Source organism: Saccoglossus kowalevskii, chromosome 8 (assembly GCF_978046115.1).
Source record: "Saccoglossus kowalevskii chromosome 8, keSacKowa6.1, whole genome shotgun sequence".
Taxonomy (NCBI): domain Eukaryota; kingdom Metazoa; phylum Hemichordata; class Enteropneusta; family Harrimaniidae; genus Saccoglossus; species Saccoglossus kowalevskii.
Genome location: NC_140648.1, coordinates 27,053,885 through 27,068,272, shown reverse-complemented (window position 1 = coordinate 27,068,272; position 14,388 = coordinate 27,053,885). Strand labels below are relative to the sequence as shown.

The window sequence follows — 14,388 nt, the reverse complement described above, 5'->3', positions numbered from 1 at the left end:
GTTGCCCTAAACTAAAGTCTAGCAAGCAGAATTGAATACTCACCGATTAATTTCATCCAACATTTGATCAACATCTTTACTGAGTTCACAAGGATGAGTGAAATATTCAGATATGTTATCTCTGTATGCTTCTCTTTCTTCTTGTAGACAAGCATGGTAACATACTCCTAAAGACAGCACCAAGGCTTGAGTCAGGTAGTCCAATGGCTTATTATTAAAAATATAAAATATTAGGGCATATAACACATATATGGCAATAAAAGCAGTGATTCAAATCTATAAATTAAGAAAAGATATGTTCCTCTTCAACCGAGAAATTTAGGTTCTCTGCCCTTATCTGGAAATACTGTGATGACTAGCTGGGATATGTCAATTATTATTTACAGGTTTGTGTATAAAATTAATCTTTATTAAATGCTATTGGTAATTTTATTTTAATATCGAGAAAAACTATTTTTACTACTTGTCAAATATTGCCTGTCTGAGTGAATTTTGTAGCATGTTAGCTCCAGACTTACCGCAGACACATATGGTACCTCATCCTCTTCTTCATCCTCATCTTCATACTCTTCAAGGTCTTTATAAAATTGGTCTCTGAGTAGTTCTGCAATCTTCTTGTGCTTATAGAACCAAACCAATACATTCATAGCTCTTTCAACATCACGTAAGCTCACGAAACTGCATTCACTCTGACAAACAAAAACTCAAAAGTTTCAGACCTTTTCAATAATGATTATTATTATTATTATTATTATTATTATTATTATTATTACCCGGTATATGTAACAAGTGACCTTGCGGTCGAAAGAGCTCCACTGTAATTGTTAACTGTGTGTTGGAAACGTGGAGTGATGTTGATGAAGTTTGGCACCATAAAAGAAACTGGTCATTGTATTATTACCAGTTTGAAGAAATGGTGATCGTGGAGTGTGATAAGGCCAGTCAGGACAAGAATCGAATAGCGATTAACCTTGACCTCAACTTCAACATAGTTGTCTAATAGCAGCAAAACATATAAACATTGAAATGACCTTGACCTGAAATTTAACATTTTTTGAAAAACATTGGCCATCTTGAATCAGATAGTAAAACAAAATGATGTGCATCAAGGTCCTATAATGTCTAATGTATATACCAAGTTTGAACAAAATCCATCTGTAAACAGCCAAGAAATGCTTGATTTTGATGATTTTTAGCACAAAAATGGCCGCCATTCGGCCATCTTGAATCAGATCGTGAAACAAATTGACATGCATATGTATAATATCATGTATGATATATGTGTGCAGTTTGATTGTGATTGGTCCAGGCATTTCTATGATACAGGTCACACGGAGGTCAAAACATAAGTTCCTGTTTTCGGACTGCATCCGAACAGGGACTAAATATTCACAAAAAAATTCATAATTTTCACAAAAATAGAGATTTCTTCACCAAATAAACAAATTTGAAAGGAGACCCATCCATGTGTCTACATTATTAATCTCAAAGCAATCTGGCAGGCAGTTTTGAAGAAGAAGTCCAAAATATGCAAAAATGAGCAAAAAAAACAAAAAAATATTACTTAAAATAAACACTTGTGTCAAGAACATTCATGCCAAATTTCAATGCAATCTGACAAGCAGTTTTTGACCAAAAATGTACAAACTATTCCCTAAAAATAAAGATTTTAGAGAGAGGATCACCAGAGGACCAAGGTGATCTAGCTTACGGTTTGAGAGAAAAAGTCGCTTGAAAAAAAGTTGACATATGACGTTTGACGGACAGACAACAACAGGTCAAGTCAACCCATGAGCTCTGCTTGGTCATCTTTGATGACAGCGGAGCTAAGAAGTTTGGTAGTGTTGAAGTCTGCAGTCTATTCACACTTTGTTTTTGAGGATAATTTTATGAATATGTTTATATATTATATGTACACAAACCTCAGTTTCTCTCATGAATCTCTGTGATGCTGCGAGAACTGAACTGATTACATGCTCACTGCCAACAGGAATTTGTCCTGAATGTACCTACATGGAAATTGTAGAAAACATTATATGGGTAAGAGCAACAGAACAAAATCAAAGGTACATTGTACCAGTTATGCCTCAGTTCCAAGTGGGTTTATAATAAGACCAAATGAAGATAGTCTGACTACACTGCATTGATTTTTTTTTATTAACACTTACACATTCCCCGGAGGGATTGGCAATGGTTACAAAAGTTTAAAAAGGAATAAAAGGTTACAAAACAGAAAATAGATAAGAAAAAAAAAAAAAAAAATCTAAGCTAATACATTACAGATAATAGCTAGTATAAAATAATGATACTACGATAGATAGAAAACAAAATGCAAAACTCAAATAGTGAGAGAAGGTTGTCACTGGGGTTGCTGTCTTATTTCAAAACACTTTTTTAGGTACCTTGCTACGGGGAGTGTTAGGCCACTGTTGTTTAGCAAGGCTATGAATTGAGTCTTTAGCGGCAAATTTTTAAAGTTTTGGATTATAGTTTTTGCTATTTCGAATAGGACATTTCTTTCGGGGGTATATCTTTTACATGACATCATGAGGTGATACTCATCTTCTACTTCATTTTTATCACAAAGGTTGCATAATCTATTAGCAAGGGGTATTCCTTTGTGTCTGCCAGTCTCAATTTTCAAGTTATGGTCACTGAGGCGGAATTTAGTTAAATTTTCGCGCATATCAATGTTTTTCAGGGTAACAAGGTATGTTTCGAAAGCAAAATTGTTTTTTAATTCTCTGTATGTTCTTAATTTATTTTTTTCATTTTGTTTTGATCGATTGTCATTATGTAATTCACTTTTCCAAGTTGATATGAATGATGTTTGTATATTTTTGTTGATTTGTCCTAATTCCCTTGCAGTTAGAGTTTCATCGCTGTCGATCAGGTAAGAATGGTTGATGTTATTTAAAAGGGAATCAATATTGGTGTACCATTTACTGTTAATTTCTTTATTTTCTTGGAAAGCTAGTTTTAGTAATGGATTTGACGAGTTCTTTATACGATTAAAATATTTTATCATTTGTTTTTCGATAAAAGTCTCCAATGGGTAACGTCCAAGTTCGCCGTATAAACCCATTGTTGTAGTGTTTTTGGATGTACCCAAAAGAAAACGAAGATAATTTATATGTACATCTTCAATTGGTGATTTTAGTGAAATTTCATCTCCCCATACATCACTACCATATGTGAGAATTGGTCTGATTAGTTTATCAAACAGAGAGAGTGACAGTGGTATACTTAGATTTTTGCCTGTTTTTCCCTTTAAGGAAAATAAGGCCTTTAAAGCTTTTCTTTTTATGCTTTTTAGGCCTTCCTTGAATTTTCAATTAGCGCTTACTATTAATCCTAGGTAATTGGTTGATTTTACAGTAATTAACTCACAACCTTCAAAGAAGAAAATATCATTCTCTAGAAGTCTGTTTGATCTGTTAAAGATCATAGTTTTTGTCTTTTCCGTGTTAACAGTTAGATGCCATTTTTTAGTGTATATCGATAAATTATCAAGGCAAGTTTGTAATCCTGTTTTTGATTCAGAAAGTATTACAAGATCGTCAGCATACATTATACAGTTAATAGGTGTGTTTTGTAGTTTGGGTGGGTCACATCTAGGTTTATTAAGGACATCTGGTAAATCGTTTATGAAAATGTTGAATAGGGTTGGGCTTAAGTTACAGCCCTGTTTTACTCCCACCCTTGAAGTGAAGTGTTCAGTTAATCCTTCTTTGCTCTTAACTGCATTGATATACACATGAGTTTCAGTGTTACAGCAATCACTGTCATACTGTGACAGTTTGAATTACACAGGACTTAGTTAGATTATGCAAATATTACACTCATAAACTTACATATCTTGCAACAATCTGTTTAATGTACAATTCTTCCACTTCACTGTTCAACTGACCAAAATCCCAAACTAGTGGCAGCATACTGGGAGGCAGGGCCTGCACTCTGTATACAAGTTGTCTGAGGGGTATACGTCCTATTGTTGGAAAAAATAAACACACTCAGATTAGTGCAACTGGCAAACAACGGAATTTCACATTATTTAATCAAAGAAACTCAACAAGTTATATCTTTTTGTGAATCAAAGCAAATTAGAGAAAGGAAAGAGTTTAACAAGAAATTTGAAGTGGATAACATATTCCAATGCAAGTAGATGATGATTCCTACTTTGTAACTCACCTAGTCTATCATCAGTTTTTTCAGCTCTGATATGGTAGCCTAATCCTGCCATTTCAAGCCTCTCAATCATATCTCTTGTGTGCCTAGGAAGTGATTATGTAGATTTTACATACATGTACTTTATTAATAATTACGCGAATAGACAAATTTGTGAGTTATGAATAAATGAATAATGTAAGCTGCTAAATATGATAAACAAATATGAGAGAAACAGAAATTACTATTATTAGTCACCTTCTGTATGGGTTACAAGCTGCAATGATCTTCAAAGCATTACTTCCATGTGTAAGTGGTTTACCATTCATTCTCTGATCACACATGACTTCCTTGATCAGACCAATTGCTTCTGTAGTGTTGGCTTCATCAAAGAACAGTACAGTATCAACATTATGTCGTGTTTTATTAAGCCAAGCCAATCTCTCACTTTCTTTGACTTTTTTTAAAATGTCATTGGCTGTTGTTCCACCATGAACCTGAAAATATATTAATTTTATATTTAATAGTATCAAATAAAATTTACTCAAAGGAATGCTCTTAGAAACTTATTAAAAATATTGTTAATTACATCAGAATAAGAATGTATGAACTGCAGCACAATGCTTTTGCGATCCAAAATGCAGACACAAATATTGTATGATTATAACAAAACTATCAAATATAAGTTGACAGATTAAGCAAGTTGAGACCAAACCCAATTAAAATAATTATTTTGAACGCTGTAGATAGTATCAGTTCAAGTTTACACAAACCCTAAATATTAATTGGTTGATCACAAGAAATATAAAGACATACTTTCATCAAAACCATATTCTTTGGTCCATCAACTGCAACAGCTCCTGCTTGTAATTGACACATGAATCTGATGAGTCTTGTCTTACCACATCCAGTCTCTCCCATAATAATAACAGGAATACCACACCTGAGAGCCAAGGATACTTAGTCAAAAACAATACATTCACTTGGGTTTTATAAAGCAAAACTGACATTAAAATGACATTATTAAATGAAAGAAACAAGTAATGCACTGAGTAGGGTGTATATATTCTGAAGTCATAAATACTAATTTAAAACTAATGTCATTACGTAAAATAAACTTACCTGAATCTCATATGTATGGCCAATATTTTCTTGACATTATCAGTTGTTAGTTCATATGTTTCATCAGGATCAAAAGCCCACTCAATTCCCATCACTTGACATAATTGATTGATCTTATCATCTCTGTAATTAAAGAGCACTATCAGTTGTTATTTTGTACAAGTCATCAGAATCAAAAAGCTGTAAATAGTTGCACACTTAGTTGTAACAAACACATTTAAATTATTATCTGAGCATTATTAAATTTCCATTAATGTTACAGTGAAAACTTTACTGGTTCTTCAATTGTGACATTTAGTTTTAACAAACACTTATTATTAAACAAATTTATTGAACTCACCTTGTAAGGTCATCAAACCTGACTTTCAAATTAACTCCCTGCATCTCCAAACCTCTCTTAACCTCTCTGGTCATAATGCTTGGCTCTATGATTTGATTGTTACTTGGGTCGACCAGTGAACCATTTTGATCAATAACAAATCCAAGAAACGTCATTGAGACATGGTCATTGTTGAAGAAGATATATGGATGAGGACTGAAAAAATAAGAAGGGTCAATAGAAATGTATATAAGAATCATTATTAAACCTATCTGCCTATAAACTGATGCTATAAGCTGTTCATGTTAACTTCAGTTTTTAGCTCCGCTGTTGACAAAATCAAACAGAGCTAATCATATTACTGATTGTACGTCCAAGTTAACTTTTTACATTTTTGATTATTTCTTAAAAACCGCATGCCCGATTACCTCAGGTGGACCTCTCTCAGGTTTGTTCATTTTCTAATGATATCTTCAATTATCTAATTGAAATGTGCATTGCTAATAGCAGAGCTGTCTCAGCTGACAGGCTGCTTGTTCATTTATATACTTTTGTATACAATTTGTACCTGCTCTCCCATCGTCTTCTTAGTTGGTAGGCAGCAATATCATCATCAGTATCATCATCATCATTATCCATGTCAATTTGTAAACATGCTGTACTCTCATCTGACATTTGTAATGATGGAGTAGCAAAATCCTGACACAAAGATGAGAATTATTAATTCATTTAACCTTTTTCATTATTCATTGCAATGTTATAATTACATTCCACATAATATTTCACAATATAGCATTGCAGAAAACTTAACGTGTAATCTTGAACTCATGTTGAGTAACTATATTCATGAAATTAGAGAAATATTAATTTTATAGATATACTGAATAAACAAAAGAACAAGAAACATGTATTAATTTTTTACATCATAAACATGAAGACAATCTGGATCCTGAATGTTAATGCTCACCTTTGACATTCGAACCATGAACTTGACAACAAAACTCTTGAAGCCATTCAAACTAGCATCACCAACAAGCATTGGATTACAGAATACAGAACTTTCACAATCGTTGAGTTGTTCATTAAGAAACCATACAAAGTGTCGTAGCTCAGCCCAAGATGGATCAAGAACACCACAATGTCTACAATGAAAATAAGTTTAACTGAGTGCTTATAATCGGACACATATCAATAAGTAAACTATTCAGTTATCGATGAGACATATGTTTGTTTTGCTTTTTATGATTATTTAGCTTTGACTTCATGTTACATCAAGCAAGAGTAAAAGTAGGGTGATGTCACATCCATTTTATTTTATTGGATATTATATCTCAAAAAATCAAAATTGTGTAAATGTTAGGATATACAATACACTATAAAATTAACAGTGACACAGTGCGTATCATAGGCATATAATACATCAATGTGTTGGAGATTTTATGAAACTAACTTTACACGTCTATGAATATAGGTTTATTACGAGGATACCTCAAAGTATGCACGAAGACAGTACAGCGGGAGCATCGGCCGACGTGCAGCGGAGTTCATATTTCAAGGTATCTTTGTAGTAACCTTATTATTATTATAATACATCTTTGCCTTCCAAGGATACATCATGTAAATGTCGAAATCCAAAAAGTTTAGAACAAAATTTTAAAACAAAATCCTTAGAACAAACTTCTTTATGTGGAGTCAGGTTAAACCCTGGTGGCAGCCATGTTTGTTTTTATTATTAGAGGATGCTTACGCATGTAATCATTCCATATTTGGAATTCGCATTTCCTTCTATGGTAGGATGAAAATACCCTGTAAAATACCGCAAAATTACGGCGCGTTGTAACTTGGCGATATGGTGACAGATGAATAATAATAAATGATAATATACACCTACCTAAGTAATACAGGTAGACATGTGGCATGGTTGTCTTCAATGGTACCTTCTTCATAGTCATAGTAATCCAGGTTTGCACCTTTAGAATGTCGTTTCAAGTACTGATATGCTCTCTGATATGCATTACTAGTAAATTCCAGATTATCCATCAATGGATCATTGATAGTCATTGCTGCAATGAACATGAACAATATGAGCCTCCTAATACTGGGCTTGATGATATGACAGTATGCATAAAGGCAGTAAGGCGGCAGTATCAACTGACGCGTTTGGGAAGTTGATGTGCGGCCATACTGCTTGAGTGCATATGGTATGCTTGTAATAACCTTATTATTAACATCTTTTTCATGCTTGTAGTATTAATATTATGAGAGAATATAAGCCGAAATGGCAACGAAAAATGTTTGCTTTCAATTTCTGTTATGCAATATATAACTTCTGTGTACAATGTAAAGAAGCTGATTCAGAAGTGTTTGAAAGTAATCAGGGATGAGAATTTTCCTCGGATGCATGGATTTCTAAGCCGCAAGGGTTGATTTTCTGAAACGTTTAAATCCGAAGAAAAATTTTTAGGGGGGGGGACAGATCTTGTTTATTCACCAAACGTAAACACGCTGTCTGGTATTGTTTCAATTGTTAGCTGCGCTAGACCGTTGTTTACAAGTTTCATGCTACGATAATGGTGAAATTGATTACAAAAGACAACGAGTCAGCCGTGCAAGAGATCGATAAAGACGTGAGGCACAATTCGTTGGGCATTGCTTGACAAGGAAGTGACTTTGACCGTGTGAATTGGGAAGAAAGATGAAGTGGTAACTGGTGACCCCGGCTACTTTACTTTCAGCTGAAAATTAAAATTCTCATTCTCATCCCTGAGTAATGTCAACAAAATTGATGATGTAGTTTACCCCAATATGAAAAACAATTGCCAAACATTTTGGAATGAGTGCTGGTACAGCTTTTTACAAGACAGCACATTTTATTGTTTTTGTTGCTAGATGTATACACAAAATCGATCTAGTACATCTTACTTGTACACAAAAAGTTAGAAATTCAACAAAGTATATCATAGAACCACTCATTATCCAACTCAAACCCGTTTCAAAAATGATTTATCAATCAAAATCTACCACTCATTTTAGTCATTGAATTAGAAAGACGTATTAAAAACCTAGTTCTTCACTGTGTTCCATGCTTGATTCCAATTCTAGAGTATCCCTTGGTGATCTACATGTTCTAGTAGGCAGCAACGTATAAAACTGGTGGTCATAAAAAACCTGGAGCAGCGAAAAAACAGTCAGTCATTTATACTTTGTGAATTAGAAAATTACCAGGGGATGAAACACTGATGATATGGCGCCTATTAAACAAGTTATTTCTTAACCTGTGCCAGGATGTTACATAGTCCAGGGAAAAAAAAACAAAAACATATTAGTTTTTGATTGACAGGCACATCATCCATTGCCGCTGGGGTTTTTTTCAATTCATTTTTGCTGTCAGTGGAGGTTTACAATAAGGGATGTGTTAATTCAAAATGGCTGACAGAGAAGGGCATTACCACTTAAGAGAATTTTTTATTAATAATATACAAGAAATTGTAATCGTAATTATTTCTTTTTTGTAAGACATCATACATAACTGCGAAATTAAAAAAAAAAAGTTTCATAATTGAATATTCATACCTTTGTTTCTGGTCGTCCTGTGGGGACAGCAGCCTCAGCAGTATTTGCTGTCTGAGAGGGCGCTGTAACTTCAATCATGTATAAATCCCATGGGTAACGCCTCCATACACGGCCATGAGTGTCAGTTATACCACCAAGTACCAGTAGATTGAATAACAGATTGTCAACACCTTGTTGAACCTATAACATGTTAATGGTACATCACCTAGATTATTTTAAAAAGATGTGGATATCTGCATTCTGAAGAAACCCACATTCAATGCAATGTAACTTGTATTATAGTAAAAGGCACAAAACTTTAATAAAATTTAATATAATGCTCATGAATCTTAGCCCAAATTGAAACTGCACATAAAGTGGAAATAACATACCCAACCAAAGATTATTCAACACAAGTTTTATAGAGTCCAAAAACACAAAACTAATGTTTGACAATAATTTAACATACTTAAAAATTTTAGGTTTATAAGGAATTAGAACAATAGATACTCACAGCGGGAGTTATGTCCAGGTGGAATATCTTTGGGTCTGGACGTACAGGTTTAGTGATGTAATCACCTAACACAGACACAATAGCATTCACATCAACTTTCTTCTCAGCCAAAGGAACAGTAACACAAGCATCTTTCATTGGTTTATGAACTTCAATCAACCTTTCTGTTAATCTTCTCACTGCCAAAGATTTACCAACACCGGCTCTCTCTGATATTAAAACTTGCACACAGCATCTGACAAACAGAAACAATTCAATTCAGTTTCCTCGTAATACCCTAATGTGTCAGATTAAGAACAGCTGTCATCTGAGAGGATGCCTGTCTAATGAATTCATCCTTACCTATTATGTGTCAGATTAGCTACAGATACAGCTGCCATCTGAGAGGACACCTGTCTAATGAATTCATCCTTACCTATTATGTGTCAGATTAGCAACAGGTACAACTGTCATCTGAGAGGACACCTGTCTAATGAATTCATCCTTACCTATTATGTGTCAGATTAGCAACAGGTACAACTGTCATCTGAGAGGACACCTGTCTAATGAATTCATCCTTACCTATTATATGTCAGATTAGCAACAGGTACAACTGTCATCTGAGAGGACACCTGTCTAATGAATTCATCTTTACCTATTATGTGTCAGATTAGCAACAGGTACAGCTGTCATCTGAGAGGACACCTGTCTAATGAATTCATCCTTACCTATCATATGTCAGATTAGTAACAGGCACAACTGTCATCTGAGAGGACACCTGTCTAATGAATTCATCCTTACCTATTATGTGTCAGATTAGCAACAGGTACAGCTGTCATCTGAGAGGACACCTGTCTAATGAATTCATCCTTACCTATTATGTGTCAGATTAGCAACAGGTACAGCTGTCATCTGAGAGGACACCTGTCTAATGAATTCATCCTTACCTATTATGTGTCAGATTAGCAACAGGTACAACTGTCATCTGAGAGGACACCTGTCTAATGAATTCATCCTTACCTATTATATGTCAGATTAGCAACAGGCACAACTGTCATCTGAGAGGACACCTGTCTAATGAATTCATCCTTACCTATTATGTGTCAGATTAGCAACAGGTACAGCTGTCATCTGAGAGGACACCTGTCTAATGAATTCATCCTTACCTATTATGTGTCAGATTAGCAACAGGTACAGCTGTCATCTGAGAGGACACCTGTCTAATGAATTCATCCTTACATATTATGTGTCAGATTAGCAACAGGTACAGCTGTCATCTGAGAGGACACCTGTCTAATGAATTCATCTTTACCTATTATGTGTCAGATTAGCAACAGGTACAGCTGTCATCTGAGAGGACACCTGTCTAATGAATTCATCCTTACATATTATGTGTCCGATTAGCAACAGGTACAGCTGTCATCTGAGAGGACACCTGTCTAATGAATTCATCCTTACCTATTATATGTCAGATTAGCAACAGGCACAGCTGTCATCTGAGAGGACACCTGTCTAATGAATTCATCCTTACCTATTATATGTCAGATTAGCAACAGGTACAGCTGTCGTCTGAGAGGACGCCTGTCTAATGAATTCATCCTTACCTATTATGTGTCAGATTAGGAACAGGTACAGCTGTCATCTGAGAGGACGCCTGTCTAATGAATTCATCCTTACCTATTATATGTCAGATTAGCAACAGGCACAACTGTCATCTGAGAGGACACCTGTCTAATGAATTCATCCTTACCTATTATGTGTCAGATTAGCAACAGGTACAGCTGTCATCTGAGAGGACACCTGTCTAATGAATTCATCCTTACCTATTATGTGTCAGATTAGCAACAGGTACAGCTGTCATCTGAGAGGACACCTGTCTAATGAATTCATCCTTACATATTATGTGTCAGATTAGCAACAGGTACAGCTGTCATCTGAGAGGACACCTGTCTAATGAATTCATCTTTACCTATTATGTGTCAGATTAGCAACAGGTACAGCTGTCATCTGAGAGGACACCTGTCTAATGAATTCATCCTTACATATTATGTGTCCGATTAGCAACAGGTACAGCTGTCATCTGAGAGGACACCTGTCTAATGAATTCATCCTTACATATTATGTATCAGATTAGCAACAGGTACAGCTGTCATCTGAGAGGACACCTGTCTAATGAATTCATCCTTACCTATTATGTGTCAGATTAGCAACAGGTACAACTGTCATCTGAGAGGACACCTGTCTAATGAATTCATCCTTACCTATTATGTGTCAGATTAGCAACAGGTACAGCTGTCATCTGAGAGGACACCTGTCTAATGAATTCATCCTTACCTATTATATGTCAGATTAGCAACAGCCACAGCTGTCATCTGAGAGGACACCTGTCTAATGAATTCATCTTTACCTATTATGTGTCAGATTAGCAACAGGTACAGCTGTCATCTGAGAGGACACCTGTCTAATGAATTCATCCTTACCTATCATATGTCAGATTAGCAACAGGTACAGCTGTCATCTGAGAGGACACCTGTCTAATGAATTCATCCTTACCTATTATATGTCAGATTAGCAACAGGCACAGCTGTCATCTGAGAGGACACCTGTCTAATGAATTCATCCTTACCTATTATATGTCAGATTAGCAACAGGTACAGCTGTCATCTGAGAGGACGCCTGTCTAATGAATTCATCCTTACCTATTATGTGTCAGATTAGGAACAGGTACAGCTGTCATCTGAGAGGACACCTGTCTAATGAATTCATCCTTACCTATTATATGTCAGATTAGCAACAGGCACAGCTGTCATCTGAGAGGACACCTGTCTAATGAATTCATCCTTACCTATTATATGTCAGATTAGCAACAGGTACAGCTGTCATCTGAGAGGACGCCTGTCTAATGAATTCATCCTTACCTATTATGTGTCAGATTAGGAACAGGTACAGCTGTCATCTGAGAGGACGCCTGTCTAATGAATTCATCCTTACCTATTATATGTCAGATTAGCAACAGGCACAACTGTCATCTGAGAGGACACCTGTCTAATGAATTCATCCTTACCTATTATGTGTCAGATTAGCAACAGGTACAACTGTCATCTGAGAGGACACCTGTCTAATGAATTCATCCTTACCTATTATGTGTCAGATTAGCAACAGGTACAGCTGTCATCTGAGAGGACACCTGTCTAATGAATTCATCCTTACCTATTATATGTCAGATTAGCAACAGCCACAGCTGTCATCTGAGAGGACACCTGTCTAATGAATTCATCTTTACCTATTATGTGTCAGATTAGCAACAGGTACAGCTGTCATCTGAGAGGACACCTGTCTAATGAATTCATCCTTACCTATCATATGTCAGATTAGCAACAGGTACAGCTGTCATCTGAGAGGACACCTGTCTAATGAATTCATCCTTACCTATTATATGTCAGATTAGCAACAGGCACAGCTGTCATCTGAGAGGACACCTGTCTAATGAATTCATCCTTACCTATTATATGTCAGATTAGCAACAGGTACAGCTGTCATCTGAGAGGACGCCTGTCTAATGAATTCATCCTTACCTATTATGTGTCAGATTAGGAACAGGTACAGCTGTCATCTGAGAGGACGCCTGTCTAATGAATTCATCCTTACCTATTATATGTCAGATTAGCAACAGGCACAACTGTCATCTGAGAGGACACCTGTCTAATGAATTCATCCTTACCTATTATGTGTCAGATTAGCAACAGGTACAGCTGTCATCTGAGAGGACACCTGTCTAATGAATTCATCCTTACCTATTATGTGTCAGATTAGCAACAGGTACAGCTGTCATCTGAGAGGACACCTGTCTAATGAATTCATCCTTACCTATTATGTGTCAGATTAGCAACAGGTACAGCTGTCATCTGAGAGGACACCTGTCTAATGAATTCATCCTTACATATTATGTGTCAGATTAGCAACAGGTACAGCTGTCATCTGAGAGGACACCTGTCTAATGAATTCATCTTTACCTATTATGTGTCAGATTAGCAACAGGTACAGCTGTCATCTGAGAGGACACCTGTCTAATGAATTCATCCTTACATATTATGTGTCCGATTAGCAACAGGTACAGCTGTCATCTGAGAGGACACCTGTCTAATGAATTCATCCTTACATATTATGTATCAGATTAGCAACAGGTACAGCTGTCATCTGAGAGGACACCTGTCTAATGAATTCATCCTTACCTATTATGTGTCAGATTAGCAACAGGTACAACTGTCATCTGAGAGGACACCTGTCTAATGAATTCATCCTTACCTATTATGTGTCAGATTAGCAACAGGTACAGCTGTCATCTGAGAGGACACCTGTCTAATGAATTCATCCTTACCTATTATATGTCAGATTAGCAACAGCCACAGCTGTCATCTGAGAGGACACCTGTCTAATGAATTCATCTTTACCTATTATGTGTCAGATTAGCAACAGGTACAGCTGTCATCTGAGAGGACACCTGTCTAATGAATTCATCCTTACCTATCATATGTCAGATTAGCAACAGGTACAGCTGTCATCTGAGAGGACACCTGTCTAATGAATTCATCCTTACCTATTATATGTCAGATTAGCAACAGGCACAGCTGTCATCTGAGAGGACACCTGTCTAATGAATTCATCCTTACCTATTATATGTCAGATTAGCAACAGGTACAGCTGTCATCTGAGAGGACGCCTGTCTAATGAATTC

General features: G+C 35.8%; 1 protein-coding gene across 1 annotated transcript in view; it reads right to left on the bottom strand.

Moving 5' to 3' along the window:
• Positions 1–14,388, bottom strand: part of LOC144357015 (E3 ubiquitin-protein ligase rnf213-alpha-like) — a 65,496-nt gene that overhangs the window by 38,307 nt on the left and 12,801 nt on the right. Inside the window, exons 12-26 of the mRNA XM_085502822.1 lie at positions 9,675–9,909; positions 9,182–9,361; positions 8,671–8,776; positions 7,500–7,671; positions 6,576–6,750; positions 6,177–6,307; positions 5,630–5,824; positions 5,290–5,412; positions 4,984–5,110; positions 4,426–4,664; positions 4,192–4,274; positions 3,855–3,988; positions 1,923–2,009; positions 519–689; positions 44–207 (exon numbers count right to left, since the gene is read on the bottom strand). Coding sequence (XP_085358948.1) covers positions 44–207; positions 519–689; positions 1,923–2,009; positions 3,855–3,988; positions 4,192–4,274; positions 4,426–4,664; positions 4,984–5,110; positions 5,290–5,412; positions 5,630–5,824; positions 6,177–6,307; positions 6,576–6,750; positions 7,500–7,671; positions 8,671–8,776; positions 9,182–9,361; positions 9,675–9,909 — 2,322 coding nt within the window. The remainder of the gene's footprint in view (positions 1–43; positions 208–518; positions 690–1,922; positions 2,010–3,854; positions 3,989–4,191; positions 4,275–4,425; positions 4,665–4,983; positions 5,111–5,289; positions 5,413–5,629; positions 5,825–6,176; positions 6,308–6,575; positions 6,751–7,499; positions 7,672–8,670; positions 8,777–9,181; positions 9,362–9,674; positions 9,910–14,388) is intronic.